We start from the raw sequence: 22,857 nt of genomic DNA, 5'->3' as shown, positions 1-22,857 counted from the left end.
AATAAACAATAATAATCGCGACATTTATTCGCGATTATATAATAAAGGAATTATTATTATTATAATTATTATTGATAATTATCCATATTAATATTTAGTTCATTTCATTAATATTTGCCCCTTCGCGACGCGTTCGTGTTTCGCGCATCGAAAGCGTAAAATCTTTACGCTTATTGCCTGGCGATGTTAGCCGGCAGCAAAAAGGAGTAGTTCTCCTTGTTGAGGAATGAAACCAAAATGGAAAGGAACAAGAAAGGGAGATCACTTGGCCAAAAAAACAAGAGAGGTTTTCGATTTTTAAGGATGGGTGTGTCCCCAAATAAAGGGTAAGGTTTCGGGCAATTCTCGCTTGGCGATTCAATTTTGAATAAGGTTTAAAATAAACAAAAAAAAAAACGGCCGTTTTGAATGAAATCGCCGTTATCAAACCCAAATTTGTTTTTTAAAATTTTTTTAATTTCCACAATTGCGTTTGGGTTACTGCCCCCAAATTTTATCAAATATTTGTTAATTTTTTTTGTATTTTGAGAATTGAAGCCTGTTTTAAATTATTCCCCATTTTTATTTTATTAGTACTTGAAAATGGGCTGTACTAAAATAATGGTAAAATGGGGGAGCTTTGTTTTTTCCGGCCATTTTATTCCTCAAACGAAATTCCAAAAATTTTAAACAGGGGCAAAACCAAAAATTTCCCGGTGAAATTTAAATTTGGGCCCTGCTAGAGCCAATTAAAAAAAATGCTCTTCCATATGTTACCATCTAATTTGCTGCAGCAGCCATTTCCTTTATCATGTATGATCGCCATTAATATAATCAGCGATGCATCCACCTGAAGTTTATCAGCAGCGATTAGAACATTATGAGACATTGATCATAGTCAGGAGAGAAGTAACTTTGCAATCGTCGTAAAATTCTTTAAATGATTGAGTTTAGACATTTAAAAGCCATAAACAACCAAAGCAAGAAACAATCGTTAATTAAAGAATTTTACAACAATTGGAAAAGCACTTTCTCTGATAAAATGCTCTGCAGTCTGAACTGAAGTATATTCGCGGTTAGTGCTCATTTATGAATTAATATAGGTAAACACTGTGGAAATAAGTATATCCGGAATAGGACCAAATAAATAAAAATAACGGGTAGGTAGGAATAATAAGTATGAATAGGTAGGAATGGTGTAGGTATGAACGATAATTAATAGAAGGCAGAAATAATACACATTCATAATGTACGTACTTGATAATTGGAAAAGGAGGAATTAAAAATTGAATAAAATTTTAATTATAATTTTAAGTTTTATTTAATTAGGGAAGATTGAAGTCAAAAGTAACAAGGGTAAGTTGTAACACTTACTTTTGATCCCAGTTTCTCCTATCAGAGCATCCCGTTCCAATTATCAAATAAAAATAAAAATAAAATTAATTAATTTCAAATTTTATTGATTTTTCAGCTATCTGAAATTAAATCATTTTTTTGTAAAATACTGTACGCGTCCAAATTATGTAATGCGTTATATTGTATATTATATATTGTATATTGTAATTAATTGTATTGTAAATAAATGTATGTACTTATAATTTCAAGTATGTATTGTAAAATTTATTGTAAACTATGTCCAGATAAATGTTATCATATATACTTACTTTTGTAATTTGCCAACGATTACTAATAAGTTATTCATTTACTATATAATATATATTAAATATATACATATATCCGTATTGAATATGAATTTAATACAGATAGCATTTATTTTGTCGTAGTGAACCAAATTGTTGCATAATTTAAATGTAAATTATACGAAATCGGCGAAACATATAATAACAAAAATTGTTTATTAATTTAATAAGTTTAATAATATTCAATTAAAAAAATTTTTTTTTATTGGATTTTATCTTGAATTAAGAAGTCATTAATAATTTTAAGTAACTTCTAATTAAAATTTTTATGTTAAAATAATCGTCAATTTTTCTTCGGATTTATTAGTATACAAATTTATTAAATAAGTGTCATGAAGATTGGAGCTTTAACTGAGCCAAATATTAATCAAATATTAAATATTAACTTTTTGACATTTACATTTTTAATATAATATTATAGAAGTACAAGTATATTTTAGTGATAAATTTATTATATGCAAAGGCCTTATCGCTATCCTTCGCGTCAATATATGTCAATAACTGCGTGTTTTGTACCGATGGAAAGTCGAAATTATTTTCATCATGGAGAGTTACTCCTCGTCGCTTTTCGCGACGAAGTCCATTCGCGAAGTCCATTCGCGAAGTCTAGTTTGATGTCTCTTCGGAGATTCTTATACAGGATCAGAATTAATCAGTTTTTCTCGTCTACAGTTACTGGAAGTGATAATTTTATTAATCAGTCAATGATAATTGCTATATATTTTAAAGCCAAGTTGCGAAATTATAATTTAATGTATACTTTAGCATACAATTTTTGTCACTTTTTTCGTTTTATTAAATGTTCTCCCACTAATAATGTTAATATTGTCTTAATAACAAATGAAATTATATATGACTAATATAAATATATAATAATTATTTATTTACATCCAAATTATTAAGTAAATTATTAAGTAAATTTAATTTTTATACAAACAATTTGCTTATTTCTCGATGATTGCTCTAACAAAAATGTGGTTACGAATGTGTATATTTAATTTTCTAACTGTTATTTTTAAAATCATTTTTAGGTATTGGACATCCCGCCATTCCAGAAAATTATTTACCATTAATTTTTATGTATATTTTTTATGTAAAATACATGCAGGTATTATGAGATTATATTTAACAAATTTTAATATTTGTCGACTTAGATAATTTTTATCAAAGTATTTCATATTCTTTCAATAATGTATCGTGATTGTATGAATTCGATCAAAAATGTGTGGATAGAAAAAATTCGAGATAAGTCGAATGGGTACCCTCATATTAGCGGGATATTAATAATTAAAATTTTTGAAGAATACTGAAAAGTAAGGAATTTTAAATTTTTATATAATAAATTTTTCAGTACATATATATATATATATATAAATGTTCCTTAAAATCCCGTTATTATCGGGTTCGGCTTATCTCGAACAGTTGGTACCCGAGAAACTTTTGTACCCATACATATGAAAAATTACAATAACGCATGTATTTTATTATTAAATATATTCCTTTGTAACCACCAATCCATAAGGAAATTATTCTATTCATTTATTTTTAATAAGAAATGATTTTTAGTGTGGCAGAACATACTTTCTCGCAAATTTTAATATTATATTGATGATGTGATAATAATGGTAATTGTAATTGACATGCTATCAAAATTATTAATTACTACCGTAAGTGGTCTGGAAGATTCGCACTCTCCTTTAACAAGATCATTGGTGTTTAACAAATTGCTTAACTTTTCTTTACGATTGGATCTTGTGAATTTGATGTAGAATCGAAATACATTGAGTTTGCTCTCCACTATGAAGATTAATTTTTTTTGTATCGGATACTAACGCGCATATTATAAGGCAGAGTATGTAATATTGGTACGCAATCAAAGGATTGAGATTATCTTGAACGCAATAAAAGTACTGTCGTAAATATATTAATGACTTTTAATCGTTATATTAATAAGTTGTCGCAAATTAATTATTAATAGTAAATATGATCTAATAGTTGTTAGTATGTTTTCGCGTTTATAAAGATTTTTAAATATTGGTTTAGAAAAATTTGTGTTATCGTATGTATTTTCAACGTTTTCGTATAATTCTGTATTACTAATTTGTTAATTATGCTCCTATATTATCATTTTTATTATATTTTGAACAGCATTTATAATTGTATATTGTATTGTAAATAATTATTATAATTGTGTTTGTGAATTGTATAAAAGATTATAATAAAGATAATATTAAAAAAGTTATTGCAATATAATTAGTAAAATACAATAAAATAATCAGACATAAAAATAAAAAAATTAATTAAAAATATACTTACCTGCAAAAACGAGCTACTAAATTTATTAGTAGACTGTTTTTTTTTTCTTTACGGGTGAGTATACTTATAAAGAAAAGAGGACCGCCGATAAAATAGGCGGGGGTGGTGGAGGGCCTCTAGCTCGTTTTTGCTAAATTAAATCTTAATTTAACGATATATGATCGAAAAGTTTGAAGTATATTTAAAGATTCTACAATTGCTAATGATTACCGAGACTTTGGAACATACTAATAATTGTGTTTGGTAAAAACGAGCTAAAAATTTTCATTAAAAAATTTCATAATATTCCATTTTTACGCAGACGCATATTATGAAACAAAATTCGCTAAATTAACTTATTTGAATATTCAATTTCGTATTAAAATTCTCAACAACTTTTATTTACATAGTAGGAGATGCGAAATTAAAATTTTCGTTCAAGGATCCATTAATAAACACATTGTGTAATTGAAAGGTTTGTTAAATAACAATTTTTATTACAAAACCAGAATTCAAATTTTCTTGAATTTTACGCGAATTTTGTGTTATGATATGCATATATTTTGTTTACGAATTATCTTATACTATAAAGAAAGTGCATAAGCAAAAGTATTATAAAAATGTATAAGCAATTTATATATTTTATATTTTATATTAAAAAGATTTAATTCTATTCTTTTATACTATGTCTAATTTCTTGGTATATTATAATTCTTTCCTTATGTTCTATATTATGACATCAAATAAATACATTGTATAAAAATATTAAATTCGTATGTAATACATAAAAAAAAAAAAAAACCAAATCCAGTAAACTTCAAGCTACACGTAACACGCGCGCGCATACCTCTTAGTTATAATTTGCCATATAAGATTATAACTAAGTAATGTAATATAATACGTATGTTCTACTACAATTATATTATTTGTTACATGTAATTTGATGTTTGCTAAGAAAAAGAGGACCGCCGTTGGCGGGGGTGGTGGAGGGCCTCTACAGGTTGATTTATTTTTATTCATTTAAATTTTCCTTACCACTTTAAATTAAATGTGGTTTACAATTGGAAGAATTTCAACTTCATTCAAATTGCTTGCAAATTGCAAATATATTTGATAAAAATAGAGCAACCTTTTTAATATTATTAATAAGAATAGTATTAATATTAATCAAGACTTAAGAAAGAAGATTTTTTATTTGAACATTTTTATTTGATGTATCAAAATTTGTAGTTTTATACTAATAAATAATTAACGAAATAAAATAAAATAATTAGAAACAAAAACAAATACATCCTATAAATAGCTAAATAGCCAAAAAGGGATCACTGTAATTTGTAATAGTCCATTTTTTTGTGAGGATGAGTTTATCCATAAAGAAAAGAGCCGATGAAGTCGTTGTCATATACTACATCTCAGTGCGCATAATATGATACCGTGTCTCATATAAGTTATTTAAATACAACTATAATCCATAATTATTTAAATAATTAAATATATTGAATAATTTCATTTTTTAAATAATAATTAAACAAAAGTGGAAACTTGATATCTGTATGAATGATCGAGAAATGATAAAAATAAATAAAGTAGCAAATACGGATGATGAGATAAGATAGACAAGAGTCGCATTTCTCGAGATTGAAAATCCCGAGAAATAAATCCGGAGTAACAGGAGCGCACGATAGCGAGGAGGTAAGGCGAAGAGGCGGTTCGTCGACGCCCCGAAAATCTCGAGAAATAAAGCCGGAGTAACAGGAGCGCACGATAGCGAGGAGGTAAGGTGACGTATCGGGTTTGTCGGTGCACTGAAAATCTCAAGAAATAAAGCCGGAGTAACAGGAGCGCACGATAGCGAGGAGGTAAGGTGACGTATCGGGTTTGTCGGTGCACTGAAAATCTCAAGAAATAAAGCCGGAGTAACAGGAGCGCACGATAGCGAGGAGGTAAGGTGACGTATCGGGTTTGTCGGTGCACTGAAAATCTCGAGAAATAAATCCGGAGTAACAGGAGCGCACGATAGCGAGGAGGTAAGAGGAGGTAAGAGGATATCCAACAACCTCCTCACTTATCCTGCTTTGCTAATACTTCAGAGGATTTTTCTAAGATTTTCAGACGCCGAGAAGCGTGATTCTTGTCTATCTTACCATTCAAATTTATTATATTATTATATTAATTTTATCGACTTACAGTACTTTTATCATTCTTTTTAATTTTACATTGATGCGTCAAATTCCTTTCGTTTAATTATTAATTAATAAGTAAAAAATATTTAATTATTTAGTTATTAACATAGTTTTTAATTAGATTTGTTCAAATAATTAATACACAATTGTGAGTAAACGGATAGTTCAATATGAAAATCAAATATTCCATTGTTTAATTATTAATTATTACATAATTTAGGAAAAATATTAGTTTATATACATATAATTATATATAAGAAAAATTTTTCACTGGGTCATACTATACATACATATAATCAATCATTCAATTTTTTATTTGTATAACAATTTTGTATGTAGCATTTTTTCACACATAGCTTTTCACCTTTTATATATGTATAATTGTATACACAAAAAGTAAGACTATTTTAATATGTGTACAATATAAATGTGATGTTGCTGGAACATTGCAATGTTGTTTTAATACTGCTGGAATGATAACTGTTGACTAGATATGTCACATCCATTAAAATTCATGGTTCACAGAATGTACTATAGTTAATTTCTGTGACAAAAACAAGATAATTTGCATTAAAAAAACATTATTATTTCTATATGCATATACCACATAATTAATAAACAATAACCAAATAAATCGGATATTATCTTACAATTAAATAAATAATAAAAACTTTAATTATACATGTAGAATGTATGGAAATTGTTAAAAGTACGTATTCAGACGGAAAGCCAGACAATCGAGTTTCTCCATTTCTCGACGTCAGAAACTTTGTACAAATCAACAAAGTTATTAGGAGCGCAGAAAGTTGTAAGAGATATTCTGAACGACGGCGTCTCTCCATTTTGTCGTCGTGTAATATCGCGATCATTGGTTAATGGGCGGGAGCTTCTTGCCGTGAGGGGAACCTGCTAGCGCTCTTATTGGTTTACGCTTGGAAGCTATCCATGTGTTTCTCTCTGCTGTGTATGTGAGGTGGAGCATAGTAAGTGGGATTCCACTGCTACGGCGACTTGGCGACCTCCTCGCTCTACATGCTTTCCTAATATCATGCGATTTTCGAGCTTCTAACGAAACGCGCTCGTCAGTTCATGTTGTCACCTATTTCCTTTTCGTCCAATATACTTTTCTAGTTACTTTGACTTGTTTTCTGATTATTATTGAGATTCATTCCGACCATCGTTCGTTGAAATAAAATCTTCTTACAACTAATTGTAGCTTTTTAATAAATTTTTGAGAAATCTTAAATAGCGCATATTCAATCGTTACATTATATCTATTGTTTCATTACACGTACCTGTATTTCAATATTGTCATTAGATTACTTATATTTTTTAATAACTATTGCGCATATTAGAATAACAACACATAAATCATCAACAACGAGATAGTTTTATTTTCTGTATGGCATTTGTGTTTCAGAAATTTATTGTTTGATTATTTCTGGTTACTTCTCTATCTTTTTGAGAAGGTAAAAAAAAGGCGTTAAGAAAACGTACTTCTCGAATAAAATCTAAGTCCAACTCAATTAATAGTTCTCTCAATTTCTCTTCAAGGTAGAGCTTTTATTCTTATTGAAGATTTTTTTATTTTAAGCGAAGTAATAGTAACTTTAATTCTCTGTTAAAATTATTATTCCTCGAAAAAAATTAATGTATTAAATAAAAAATTAAAACCCAGATGCTATAGTCTTAACTAATCAAGGTAAATCATATTAAATTCGTAAAATAAAGAATCCGTAATTGCTTCTATAACTTTTTATGATAACACTTGAATAGATATAATATAATGCAATTATTGAATTGTATTCTTTATTTAATTTGGCATGGGATTTAAGTTGGCATCAGTTGTTGATATCCAATTATGATAATATATAAAATATGAAAATATACCAAATTATATATAATTTTAAATTTTATTGCATTTTCAGCTCCCCTGAAATTAGGCTTTTTGTAAATTCTGTAAATTCTACGTGTATAAATTATTTAATTATGTTAATATTGTAATTAATTTTATTGTAAATAAATGTATATAATAATATTAAATACTAATACTATTAGTAATATGAAATTTATGTGAACCAAGTAAATGTCATCATGTTTTACTTTTACTTACGAAATAATTTTTAGTAAATTATACATTTATTGTATTGAATGTTTATGTCTATACTGGATATATCTTTTCAGTACAGATAGCATTTATCTTGTCGTAGTAAATCAAATTTATTGTTGTTTTTTTGATGTAAACTATACGAAATCGACGAAACATATGATAACAAAAATTGTTTTTTGATTTAATGAGTTTATATAATTTATCAATATTACATTTTAATACTTTTTTAATTTAGATTTTATTTTGAATATCAAAAAGTCATTAATAATTTAGAATGACTTTTAATTAAAAATTTGATATTTAAAATAATCGTCAATTTTTCTTTGTATATTTAATATACAAATTTATTAAATGAGTAAAGATTGGAGCTTTGACTAAGGAAATGGTTAAATATTAACTTGTTGTTTGCTTTTTGACATTTATATTTTTAATATTAGAGAATTACAAGTATATCTTAAGTGATTAATTTATTATATGCAAAGACACCTTATCGTTGTCCCTCGCGTCAGATGGACGTCAGTGAATGCGTGATTCGTATGGAAAATCGTAATTATTTTCATCATAGAGAGTTATTCCTCGTCGCCTCCCATAAAGTCCATTCGCAAAGTCTAGTTTGATGTCTTGTTGGAGATTCTTGTACTGAGGTTTGGAATTAATCTTGAGTTTTTTCGTCAATTCCTAGAAGTAATGATTTTATCAATGAGGCAATTATAATTGCTATATATTTGAAAGTCAATTTGCGAAATTAATTCAGTAGTATATTTTGGGGTATTACAATTTTCGCTTTCTTAGTTTTACTAAATATTCTTCCACTTGTACTTATGGTAGGAATAGTCTGTCTTAATCATAATAGGAATTTATTATGTGATTAATATGGATATATAATGATTATTTATTTAATTCCAAATTATTAAGTAAATAAATTCAGTAAATAAATTTTATATAATACAAATAATTTGCTTATTTTTTGATGATTGATCTATCAAAAATATGGTTACGAATATATATATTTCTTTTTCTAACTGTTATTTTAAAATCATTTTTAGGTATTGGAGACATTCCATCATTCCAGAATATTGTTAATTATTAATTTATATGTATATACATATATATGTGTATATATATGCTTTTGTATAATAAAATACATGCAGATATATTATGTGATTATATTTGGAATTAATGAATTTAGATTTTTGTCGATTAGATAATTTTTATCAAATACTTGATGTTCTTTTTAACAATATTATTGTGAACACATGAATTTAGTTAAAAATGTGTGTACAAAAAAATTCGAGGTAAGTCGAATGGGTACCTCCATATTAACGGGGTATTAATAATTAAAATTTTTGGAATATACAGAGAAATAAATATTGTTAAATTTTATATAATAAATTTTTCAATATAAAAGTATAATTCTTTAAAATTCCGTTATCGGATTCAATTTATCTCGAAGAGTTGGTATTCGAGAAATTTTCGTACTCATACATATAAAAAATTACAATAACGCATGTATTTTATTATTATTAAACATATTGCTTCGTAACCATTATTCCATAAGGAAATTATTCTATCCATTTATTTTTAATGACAGATGATTTTTAATAATGTGTGGCAGAATATATTTTCTCGCGAACTTTAATATTATATTAAAAATGCAATAAAAATGTTAATTGTAATTAACATGCTACCAAAATTATATCGTAAGTTTTCTGAAAGATTCGGGATTCACACTTTCCTGTAACAAGACCGCTGGTGTTTGACTGATTGCATTTCTTTGCGAATCTTGACGTAGAATCAAAATTAAATTCGCTCTCTACTATGAAGATAATTCTTCTTTTTATAATATTCTAATCAGCAATTAGAAGCACAAGACAGAATGACATTGCGATGTGATCAAGTTATTTGGATATAGTTATCTTAATTACTTAAAATATATTAATTATTTTTTATCATGATATTAATAAATTTTATAATCATCGCAAATTAATAATTAATAGTAATTAAAAGTAAATCTAATTAATAATTAAAAGTAATCTGTTTGTTAGTATTTCATTCTGCGTTTATCAATATTTCGTTAAACATTGATTTAGAAAAACTTGTTTTTCTCGTATGTTTCGACGTTTTCATATAATCTTGCATTACTACAATTTCTTAATTATGCTCTTATATTATCATTTTTATTATATTTTAAACAGTATTTCTAATTATATATTGTATAGTAAACAATTATTATGATTGTAATATTGAATTGTATGAAGGATTACAAAATAAACAAGACAATATTAAAAAAGTTAGTGGAAAAATAAAATATCCGGGAAAAAATAGTTTATTTATTATTATATAAAATTATATAAAAATATATATAATTTTATATAATTATATATATGTACATATAAGTATATATAAACTTACATATGAAATTATACATAATTATGTATAAAATATATCCGTTTATATACAATTATATAAATTTATATATCATTTTATATAATTATATATAAAATATTTTTTCCTGACTAGACATACAAATAATAAAATAAGTAAAAAATATACTTACCTGCAAAAACGAACTACTAAATTTATTAGTAGCTCATTTTTTCACAAGTGAGTATATTTATAAAAAAAAGAGGACCGCCGATAAAATAGGTGGGGGTGGTGGAGGGCCTCTAGCTCGTTTTTGCTAAATTAAACCTTAATTTAACGATATATGATCGAAAAGTTTGAAGTATATTTAAAGACTCTACAATTGCTAATGATTATCGAGACTTCGAAACACTAGTAATTATGTTTGGCAAAAACGAGCTAAAAATTTTCATTAAAAAATTTCATAATATTCCATTTTTATGCAGACGCATATTATGAAACAAAATTCGCTAAATTAACTTATTTGAATATTCAATTTCGTTTATTAAAATTCAACAACTTTTATTTACATAGTAGGAGATGCGTAATTAAAATTTTGTTCAAGGATCCATTAATAAACTCATTGTGTGATTAAAAGATTTGTTAAATAACAATTTTTATTGCAAAACCAGAATTCAGATTTTCTTGAATTTTACGCGAATTTTGTATTATGATATGCATGCATTTTGTTTACGAAATATCTTATACTATAAAGAAAATGCGTAAGCAAAAGTATTGTAAAAATGCATAAGCAACTTATATATTTTATATTTTATATTAAAAAGATTTAATTCTATTCTTTTATATTATGTCCAATTTCTTTGTATATTATATTATAATAGTATATTATATTCTTTCCTTATGTTCTATATTATGATATCAAATAAATATATTGTATAAAAATATTAAATTCGTATGTAATACATAAAAAAAATAAACCAAATCCAGTAAACTTCAAGCTACACGTAACACGCGCGCACATATCTCTTAGTTATAATTTGCCATATAAGATTATAACTAAGTAATGTAATATAATAAGTATGTTCTACTACAATTATATTATTTGTTATATGTAATTTGATGTTTACTAAGAAAAAGAGGACCGTTGGCGGAGGTGGTGGAGGGCCTCTACAGGTTGATTTGTTTTTATTCATTTAAATTTTTCTTACAACTTTAAATTAAATGTGATTTACAATTGGAAGAATTTCAACTTCATTCAACGGCTTGCAAATTGCAAATATATTTGATAAAAATAGAGCAATCTTTTTATTATTATATTATTAATAAGGATAGTATTAATATTTATCAAGACTTAACAAAGAAGATTTTTTTATTTGAAGAACATTTTTATTTGATGTATCAAAATTTGTAGTTTTATACTAATAAATAATTAACGAAATAAAATAAAATAATAAACAAAAACAAATACATAAATAACTAAATAGCCAAACAGGGACCACTGTAATTTGTAATAGTCCATTTTTTTGTGAGGATGAGTTTATCCATAAAGAAAAGAGTACCGCCGATGAAGTCGTTGTCATATACTACAGTTCAGTGCGCATAATATGATACCGTGTCTCATATAAGTTATTTGAATACAACTATAATCAATAATTATTTAAATAATTAAATATATTGAATACTTCCATTTTTTAAATAATAATTAAACAAAAGTGGAAACTTGATATCTGTATGAATGATCGAAAAATGATAAAAATAAATAAAGTAGCAAATTCGAATGATGAGATAAGATAGACAAGAGTCGTGTTTCTCGAGATTGAAAATCTCAGAAAATAAAGCCGGAGTAACAGGAGCGCACGATAGCGAGGAGGTAAGGTGAAGGATCGGTTTGTCGGTGCACTGAAAATCTCGAGAAATAAAGCCGGAGTAACAGGAGCGCACGATAGCGAGGAGGTAAGGCGACGAATCGGGATTGTCGGTGCTTCGAAAATCTCGAGAAATAAATCCGGAGTAACAGGAGCGCACGATAGCGAGGAGGTAAGAGGAGGTAAGAGGATATCCAACAACCTCCTCACTTATCCTGCTTTGCTAATACTTCAGAGGATTTTTCTAAGATTTTCAGACGCCGAGAAGTGTGATTCTTGTCTATCTTACCATTCAAATTTATTAATTTTATCGACTTACAGTACTTTTATCATTCTTTTTAATTTTACATTGATGCGTCAAATTCCTTTCGTTTAATTATTAATTAATAAGTAAAAAATATTTAATTATTTAGTTATTAATTAGATTTGTTCAAATAATTAATACACAATCGTCAGGAAATGGATAGTTCAATATGAAAATCAAATATTCCATTGTTTAATTATTAATTATTACATAATTTAGGAAAAATATTAGTTTATATACATATAATTATATACATATATTTATGTATGAAAAATTTTTCACTGAGTCATAAGAAATATACGTACATATAATCAATCATTCAATTTTTTATTTGATAACAATTTTGTATGTAGCGTTTTTGCATAGCTTTTCATATACCTTTTATATATGTATAATTGTATACATAAAAAGTAAGACTATTTTAATATTTGTATATATAAATATGGTATTGTTGGTACGTTGCAATGTTGTTTTAATATTGCTGGAATGATAACTGTTGATATGTAGATATGTCACGTCCATTAAAATTCATGGATCATCGTTGTAACAGTTTCCGTACGATTGCAGAAATTTTTTTTAACTTGTATAGCAAAGAAAATTTCTTTAAATCGAAACAACTTCTTTTCTGGGTGAAATAAGCATCACGGTTGTCGTTGATATAACTATTTCATGGTGGTTGCCATTGAAATGAGAATTACGGTGCCTTTAATATAGAGTGCATGGTAGTTGTGAGGGAGTATAAATTGCATTAACTGCAAGGAACCGAAATATATTTATATTTTGCAAACAAAACTGGTAAATTTCTTACACATAGTAATGTGTCAATAACACATAAATTGTCTGTAATCGTGTGTGCTATTTTCAATAAGACTAATCGTCTTTAGGACCCCTTAAGAAATATTCTTCCGTCTTTAGAACGTTCTTTGAAGATGGTGGGAAGCCTATAAAAAAGGGGATCACCGCGATTATAATCAGCGAGGGTGACGGAGAGCCAATAATAAATTGATTCGTTTTTGCTTACTTAAAAATCTATTTTCTTATTTCATACAGAATGTACTATAGTTAGTTTCTGTGACAAAAACGAGATAATTTGAATTAAAAAATCATTATTATTTCTATATGTATATACCACATAATTAATAAACAATAACCAAATAAATCGGATATTATGTTACAATTAAATAAATAATAAAAAATTTTAATTATACATCCATAGAATGTATGAAAATTATTAAAAGTACATATTCGAACGAAAAGGTTAAGAGTCGAGTTTCTCCGTTTCTCGGCGTCAGAAACTTCGTATAAATCAGCAGAATTATTAGGAGCGCAAAAAGTTATCAGAGATATTCCGAACGACGGCGTCTCTCCACTTTGTCGCCGCGGTCATTGGTCAATGGGCGGGAGCTTCTTGCCGCGAGGGGAATCTGCTAGCGCTCTTATTGGTTTACGCTTGGAAGCTATCCATGTGTTTCTCTCTGCCGTGTATGTGAGGTGGGACATAGTAAATGGGATTCCACTGCTACGGTGACTTGGCGACCTCCTCGCTCCACATACTTTTCTAATATCGCGCGATTTTCGAGCTTCTAACGAAACGCGCTCGTCACCTTCGTCAGCTTCGTGTTGTCACCTACTTCCTTTTCGTTCAATATACTTTTCTAGTTACTTTGATTCGTTTTCTGATCATTATTGAGGCTCATTTCGATCTTCGTTCGAAATAAAATCTTTTTACAACTAACTATAGCTTTTTAATAAATTTTTGGGAAATCTTAAATGACGCATATTCAATCGTTACATTATATCTATTGTTTCATTATACGTACTTATATTTCAATATTGTCATTAGATTTTACTTATATTTTTTAATAACTGTTGCGCACATTAGAACAACAACGCATAAATCAACAATAAGATAACTGTTTTATTTACTGTAATGCATTTGTGTTTCAGAAATTTATTGTTTGATTATTTCTGGTTACTTTTCTACCTTTTTACAAAAGTAAAAAAAAGGCGTTAAGAAAACGTACTTCTCGAATAAAATCTAAGTCCAACTCAATTAATAGCAGTTCTAATTTCTTTTCAAGGAAGGATTAAATTTAATATTTATATAAAATAATCGTATTTATAAAAATATTCGTATTTATAGTAGTACACGTACTTATTAAATAAGTCATAAAGGTTTGAGCTTTGATTGAAACAATAATTAAGTATTAACTTCTTGCTTGCTTTTTGACATTTACATTTTTAACATTGCAGAATTATAACTTATAAGTATAGTAATTAATTTATTATATACAAAGACTTCATCGATATCCATCGTGATGCATGCTAGTGAATGCGTGATTTGTACCGATGGAAAGTCATAATTATTTTTATTATGGAGAGTTATTCCTCGTCGCTTTCCCTAAAATCTATTCGTAAAGTCTAGTTTAGGTGTTTCGTTGGAGATTATTGTACAAGATCGGAATTAATCCTGGGTTTTCTCGTTAGTTCCTGAAAGTAATAATTTGATCAATAACAATTGCTACATATTTTAAAGTTCAGTTGCGAAATTAATTCAGTGGTATATTTTAGGATATAATTTTCATTATTTTCTTAATTTTATTAAATGTTCTTCCACTAGTAATAATGTTAGTAACAGACTGTCTCAATGACAATAGGAATTTAGTATGATTAAGATGGATAGAATGATTATTTGTTTAAACCTAAATTATTAAGTAAATAAATTTAAGTTTTATACAAATAATTTGCTTATTTTTTGATGATTATTTTAATAAAAATGTGGTTACAAATGTGTATATTTAATTTTCTAATTGTTATTTAAATAAAATATTATAAATAAATATAAATAAATATTAAAGATGTGATAAAAATGATAATTATAATTGACATGTTACCCAAATTATTACTATCGTAAGTAGTCTGAAAGATTCGAGATGCATCCCCTCCTGTAACAAGATTACTAGTATTTGACGGATGCTTAATTTTTCTTTGCAAATGGATCTTGTGAATTTGATGTAGAATATATTAAGTTCGTTCTCCACTGAAAAGTTCTTCTTTGCAATTGTTCTTCTTTCGGATACTAACCAGCATACTACAAAGGACTTTGATATGGTGAAATTATTGAGATAATTGTCTTGAACGCGATGAAATAGTGTTGTTATAAATTTATTAATCATTTTTTATCGCGATATTATTAAGTTTCTTATTCGCAAATTAATAATTAATAGTAAATACAATCTAATTGTTAGTATTTCTTCTGCGTTTATCAATATTTCATTTTTTCATTGGTTTAGAAAAATTTGTGTTATCGTATGTATTTTCAACGTTTTCGTATAATCCCGCATTACTAAAATTTATTAATTATGCTTCTATATTATCACTTTTATTATATTTTGAACAGCATTGATAATTGTATATTGTATTGTAAATAATTATTATAATTGTAATATATCGAATTATATAAAGGATAATACAATAAAGAATAATATTTAAAAAATTATTGCAATTTCATTAGCGAAATACAATAAAATAATTAGACATAAAAATAAAAAAATAAATTAAAGATGTACTTACCTGCAAAAACCTTTCTACTAAATTTAATTGTAGCTTGTTTGTTTTATATACTTACAAAGAAAAGAGCAAAAATGGCGGGTAAAGAGCCTCTATAACTCGTTTTTGCTAACTTATACCTTAAATTGACAATATATGTTTAGAAAAGATTGAATTTATTAAAAATTTCTATAATTGCTAATAATTATAGACACTTTGATACATATTAGTAATTATATTTGGTAAAAACGGGCTGAAAATTTGCATAAAGAAACATAATTTCATAATTTTATAAGGTATTATAAGAGAAAATTCACTAAATTAACTTGTTTGAATTTTCAATTTCGTTTATTAAAATTCAACAACTTTTATTTACATATGTAGGAGATACGAAATTCAATTTTTTTCGTTCAAGGACCCATTAAACGGATTAAACGGATAAACTATCTCTCCTATGGATAGTCGGCACGCTTCTGTCCTGAGAATTTAGTACAGAGACGAACCATATCTATTTTCGACGATACTATTTTATCGATAGTGTTAGAAAATGTATATAGTCACGTAGTTCTCAAATTAAAAATGTACTGGCGGTAGTGTACAGGCGATTTCGACGGTAACAGAAAAAACGACATGGTCTCTCTCAGATTTCTCTCTGAGTATATTAAAAATTTTACTTTAAGCAGTTCTGTTTATATAGCTCCTCTTTGTATATATATTTCCTCAATGCATTATTTATACCCGTTTCTAGCAATGCAGTTTAACTTTAATTTCGATTCAACAAACTCATCTTTTTTTTTAAGAATAAGAAAAAGATAAAGAATAAAGTGATCCAAGATTAAAGTTAATCTACGTTGATGGAAACGAGCTTTAATAAGTTAATTGCCGATTAGCTTGTTAAGAGTTGGTCAAGGTGATCTCGTTTACGTGGATCCTTTAACCATTTGATATCTCAATATTCGTTTTCCCCGCGTAGTGCGGTATTTCTCGTGTTTGAGCCACGTTAGAGAGCCTTACTGGGAGAGTTGGGAGAGAGTGGCAAATTGCATCACGTGATGCTCATGTCCAATCAGGACGGGGATCACGTGACCAATTTTCTCCAATCTCTTCCATACCTATGGAGTTGGTGACGCCCATACTCAATCAGAGGAGACGGGTCACGTGACACAGTTTGCCACTCTCTCCCTGTGAGGCTCTCTAAGTCCAACCGGTAGGAGAGACACGACTCGTCACTACGCCAATCGCATATGACCACGATCGCAATGGCGGCGTGGCTAGACAGTTTTGTGTTATCAGTTGGTTAGGAGTTGATCTGGCGGTGCCGAGTACGTTTAGTCTCCTCATTTACAGTATAATACGTCGTACGCAGTGGAACTGATTTTTTTCTCCCCTCAGTCATGTACGGTCTCCTGATAGTGGCACTGCTGGATCTAACCCTCGATGGTACGTGCATTTCTAACCTTCTCTTTCACCCTTGCGTAAATAAGCCCGTTTATCCGCACGAACGACTGATAACGTCTGTTTTTTTAGTGGTCGGAAGTGTTTCGCAAGCAGAGATTGCTAAACATCTGGAGTATGGTAGAGAATTCCTGGCGAAGGGTCAGCTACAGGATGCGTTGTCACACTATCATGCAGCAGTTGGTAGGTTGAATCGGAAATTCGCACCCGGTCTTTAAATTTTTCGCGAGAGTGATTCTCTTGATAACAGTTTTTATGCCGGAGAGGAGGACAATGGTCTAAGAATTCAAAGCTGAACTTTTTTCAGAGGGGGACCCAAGCAATTACTTGACGTATTATAAGAGAGGTACAGTTTATTTAGCGCTGGGCAAAGCCAAGTTTGCCCTCCTCGACCTCGACAAGGTTCTAGAACTGAAGGCAGACTTTACACCAGCGAGACTGCAACGTGGTAACATTTTACTCAAGCAAGCTCATTTTGACGAGGCTGAAAACGACTTTGACGACGTGGTATGTTATCCTTTGTGTTTGTATTAGTTGTTTTTCAACCAGAGACACAGATGATTCAGTGAATTAGAGACTTTGTAACAGAGTTTGGCCACAAGCAATTTTGTCAAAACAAGAATGAGAAAAAAGGATACATATACATATATATATGTTTGTTAACTTCCAATCAAAAGTTCGTAATTTTATGATTAGACTCTGATATCTACAATGAATCATTTTATCTCTACTAATGGGCTTTCTACAATAAGCCATTAGTCATAAATTAGAAGTCAGGAGCTAAAATTAAACGACTGAATGGTCAATTTTCAACTTTTAACTTCTGATTTATGACTAATGGCTTATTGTATTAGGTGTTGGAATTAATTCGTAGCGTTTTTAATGAAAGAATGTTATTTATTTCACATGAGCATTAAAAAATACATTAATGAAAGTACTTCCCATCACTTGTAAAATGCTACGAATTAATTCCAACACCTAATAGAATGCTTCTAATACTGGCAAGTAGGATGTAATGATTTCTGTATTACATTGTTACTGTGTCTTTTACTGGTAAATGTCTGTTATATTTTTACACGTTTTCGTCTTATGTCACCTCTCTTTATTGTAGCTAGCATTAGAACCAAATAATAGGGATGCCTTGAATGCCTTAGATAGGTTATATCCAGCTAGAGAAGATATGAAATTAGTCGATATACTTGTGTATAATGGTGAACACGTAGCAGCTATACAGCAAATTACTCGGCTCATCGAGATATGTCCATGGTCCTCGTATCTTAGAGAACGCAGGGCAGAGAGTCATGTTGCCCTTGGGGATTTTATGAGTGCCGTATCGGACATACGTTCAACTACCAAATTGTTATCTGATAATACGGAGGGTTTCTTTAAGCTCTCAACGTTGCTCTATCATCTTGGAGACGTTGATGAGGCATTAAAGTGAGTAATTAATCATTAGAATAATCGATATTTTTATTAAGACGTACAACTAATTTATCATAAATATTTAGGGAGATTCGAGAATGTTTAAAGCTTGATCCTGATCATAAGCAATGTTTCCCCTTTTATAAGAAAATTAGAAAGATAAAGAAGTTATTACAAGATGCAGAGACAGCACTGGAAGAAAAGGATTATGATGCGTGCATTGATCCAGCTCATCGTGTATTAACGCAAGAGCCAAACGAGCCGAAAGTGCAATTCATGGCTTATCATTATCTCTGCAAATGTTACTCAGAAAATTCTGAGGCAACTCAGGCGATTAGCAATTGCCAAGAGGCTTTAAATATCAGAAGAGAACCGAGTGTATTGTGCGACAGTGCAGAAGCGTATCTTGCCGCAGAAATGTTCGATGATGGTAATTTAATCTTATGTTTAGTACAAAAAATAATTTAGACTACCGATAGTTTAAAATAATAATCAAATTTAAAAAGGAGTTGGGAATAGTAGGTAAAGTAAAAAGTGCGCAATTCTATAACAAGAATGCTTTAATAACTGAAGATACAAAATAATAAAAAAAAGCTAATAAGAGTCAAAACAGTAATAAAAGCAATTCTTCAAAATTAGGTCAACGCAAATGTATTAAATATAAACATATATACAAAATAATATAAATTACGAAATTCCAACATAATAAAAAATCTTCAATGTTACAGAATACAATACATTATATGTTTTGGCCTTGTGTTTAGGCTCTAGGTTTACTATTTTAATAACTTTATATCGAAATATGCAGTTTGTGTAATGTATGATTTTTAATTTTGTGTAGATCGTGAATGAATTATCAAAGTATTCTTGTTGCAGAACAACTCCACATTTTTTACAGAAGTTACATGAACCTACTTATATCTCTTGCTACAAAATCGTGCCAACTGGCAACATTCCTTTTCATTTTTTATTATTATTTTAATGTTACATATTTTATGCCAAAGTATATATAGGACTTTCCCATTTTATAATTACATAATAAACGAATATTTCTCTTTAACAGCTATCAGGGATTTTAAGGAAGCATTAGAGATAGATTCAAATTTCCAAAGAGCCAAACAGGGACTGCAAAAAGCGCAACAACGGCAAAAGTTATCGGAGTCGCGAGATTATTATAAGATTTTAGGCGTTCCAAGAACAGCGAATAAGCGGGATATTATCAAAGCTTATCGGAAAGCGGCACAAAAGTGGCATCCTGATAATTTCCAAGAGGGTGATGAGAAGAAACGTGCGCAAAAGAAATTCATCGACATCGCTGCTGCTAAGGAGGTTCTTACGGACGACGAGAAGAGGGCGAAATTTGATCAGGGCGAAGATCCTCTGGATCCGGAATCGGGCCGGCATCAGCAAGGCTTCAATCCCTTCCAGGAGTTCCATCATTTCCACGGTTCTCCCTTCCAGTTTAAATTCCATTTCAATTAAACACGTCCCTATCTCGTCGTGATAGAAAAATTACCATTCTCAAATTCTAACGCGCGCATGTATGCGCACATCCGTCGCTTCGCGACAGTATCTTCACTTCGCTCTAGCTCGAATTTCATTTCGCTACCTCGTTGTTGGAAATCGCACGTATTTAACCCGTAGATGGACTCGGGAGATCCTATGTGCGCGAATTGTGTCGGTAACAGATCAGTGACCATCTCGCGATACTGAGCAACGCAAACTGTCTCGGATCTGATAAAATGCGAAGATAGATTTAATCGCTCGCACTAGTTCGTCTATTGCAAAAACTTATAAATACAGTACTTTCTAGTACATGCAGACTGAGCGATGAGTATAATCTTATTTCGGTTCACACATAAACGTTTGTCGCGTATAATTTTATCATCGCATTATACCAACCTGTACACTACTGGTAAAGTGATTATTTCCCACATGTTGTATAATAATACGTAGGGAATGTACAGTGATCATCACACTGCCACTGATTGCTTCAGCGGCTGTCATTTTTAGCTTGAGAATGTACGACAGAATTGAGAATAAGTCCGAGAGACGTTATGCCTTTATCGAGTATGATACTGAGCCGGTATATTTATATCATTGTATACTACTTATGCGTACGGAATTCGTACTCGGTAATGTTCAAACAATGCTGTGCGCTTGTCATGTTTGCATGTGTGTGAGTCAGACCTTCATGTAAATACTGTATTTCTGATATTTGTTTAAAAATATATTTGAATAATTTATACAGATACTTCGAAGGCATTATTAGTGTGTAAAGAAAGCGGTAATTCTCTTTTCAGTAATAAAATATCAAATTCTCTCTGTCGTTTGTTCAGACACTGAAGCCCTTTTTTCTTAGATGTATTCTTTGTCTCTTCTTTTCATTAGGCTTTTTTTTTTAGCGTAATTTCTTTTGCTTCTTTTTCGTAATTTTCTTTTGCTTCTCTTCCGTAATTCTCTTTTGCTTTTTCAATTGTTTCCATAGACCTTTATATTTTCCTAATTGTTTTCTTACCATGTAACCTCTCCATGTCGATTGGATAACAGTTGCGGCTTTATTTAGCTTCTCTTCTTCTTTCAATATATTTTTTTCGGCAATGCATTCATCAATAAATTTCTGCCGTTCGTCCATTAAAGCTTGCATTTCTGCTATTTCTAATTTTTGTTCATTTATTAGTTCCTATTAGCGGATCAAGATATTCATTATTAAACTCAAGCTTATCATTAAACAAATGATTTTCTTTTTTATTTTTATTTTTTGTATGTTAAGTTTGTTATCTTTTATTTGTTAATATGTTTATTTTTAGTTAAATTATATATATATATATAAATTATATATATATATATATATATATATATATATGTGTATATACTATACGGATTATGTTATTTAGTCTTATTTATTCAACTACACACCTTATTACGTTAATCTTCGAATATACCTTTAATTCATCGATTTCTTCCTGTCGTTCCACAAGCTCCTCATTATATTTCTTCGTCCACATATCTATCTGCTCTTCTTTCTTTTTGATGTCTGCTTCTAAATAAGTATGTATTTCAGCCGAAATAGCCTGTTCCGCATTGTACTCCTTTGAATATTCACTCAATTTGTTCAGCATATCTTTGTTTTGTAGATTCAGTTTGAGTTCCAGCTGCTCCAATCTAGCTTTCGCCCATTTTTCCGCATAGCCTGAATGCAATGTACTCAATCAGAACACTATGAAACGCATTTATATGGATTATGCGTTACCCAATTTTCCATTATTTATGAATATCGCGTGATCGACTCGCGCGTCGCTTTCCTGCGCGAGATTTATAGTGTTTTTCCTGTCTTCCTCGTTCGCTTTTTTATCGGATTCTAGTTGCTCTCGAAGTTGTTCAGCTTGACTGAGCCACATCTGGGCGCTTTCTTCAAGATTACGTTCGCCTTCAAGTTTCTTCGCGATATTATCAACCTCTTTTTGTAGACTGTCAAATGTTCTGTGGTTCCTTATTTCGTGAAGGACTTTTTTTAGGACTTCATATACATAGTTTCTAAATGCAGATTTATTAGAGAAGGGGATGCAAATTAGTGCGATTGTCCAAAGAGCATCTTTCTTTTCAAAGATTCTTATTTTTAAAGGGATTA

General features: G+C 29.3%; 2 protein-coding genes across 2 annotated transcripts; one reads left to right on the top strand and one right to left on the bottom strand.

Annotated features, from left to right (window-relative positions):
* Positions 1–17,564: 17,564 nt before the first annotated feature.
* P58IPK (dnaJ homolog subfamily C member P58IPK) lies at positions 17,565–21,480 on the top strand. The gene is made up of 7 exons (XM_011054393.2): positions 17,565–17,671; positions 17,742–17,789; positions 17,877–17,987; positions 18,112–18,311; positions 18,916–19,241; positions 19,313–19,656; positions 20,290–21,480. The coding sequence occupies exons 2-7, from the start codon at positions 17,744–17,746 to the stop codon at positions 20,706–20,708; spliced, it is 1,446 nt and encodes a 481-aa protein (XP_011052695.1). The 5' UTR covers positions 17,565–17,671; positions 17,742–17,743; the 3' UTR covers positions 20,709–21,480.
* Positions 21,334–22,841, bottom strand: LOC105145063 (uncharacterized). Its single transcript, XM_011054392.2, has 2 exons — positions 22,172–22,841; positions 21,334–21,909 (listed from the first exon to the last, which is right to left on the bottom strand). Exons 1-2 carry the CDS (start codon positions 22,346–22,348, stop codon positions 21,628–21,630), a joined length of 459 nt encoding a protein of 152 aa, XP_011052694.2. The 5' UTR covers positions 22,349–22,841; the 3' UTR covers positions 21,334–21,627.
* Positions 22,842–22,857: the final 16 nt, after the last annotated feature.

Source organism: Acromyrmex echinatior, chromosome 16, assembly GCF_024713525.1.
Source record: "Acromyrmex echinatior isolate Ae372 chromosome 16, ASM2471352v2, whole genome shotgun sequence".
Lineage (NCBI taxonomy): Eukaryota > Metazoa > Arthropoda > Insecta > Hymenoptera > Formicidae > Acromyrmex > Acromyrmex echinatior.
This window is presented reverse-complemented; position numbering and strand designations above follow the sequence as displayed.

Bases quoted from the DNA above. Each gene is read 5' to 3' on its own strand.
- P58IPK (XM_011054393.2), top strand. From the start codon at position 17,744: ATGTACGGTCTCCTGATAGTGGCACTGCTGGATCTAACCCTCGATG. The intron at 17,988-18,111 runs GTAGGTTGAATC...AACTTTTTTCAG, and splicing joins ACACTATCATGCAGCAGTTG to AGGGGGACCCAAGCAATTAC. The intron at 18,312-18,915 runs GTATGTTATCCT...TCTTTATTGTAG, and splicing joins AAAACGACTTTGACGACGTG to CTAGCATTAGAACCAAATAA.
- LOC105145063 (XM_011054392.2), bottom strand. From the start codon at position 22,348: ATGCTGAACAAATTGAGTGAATATTCAAAGGAGTACAATGCGGAACAG. The intron at 21,910-22,171 runs GTATATTCGAAG...ATCCGCTAATAG, and splicing joins AAGAAATCGATGAATTAAAG to GAACTAATAAATGAACAAAA.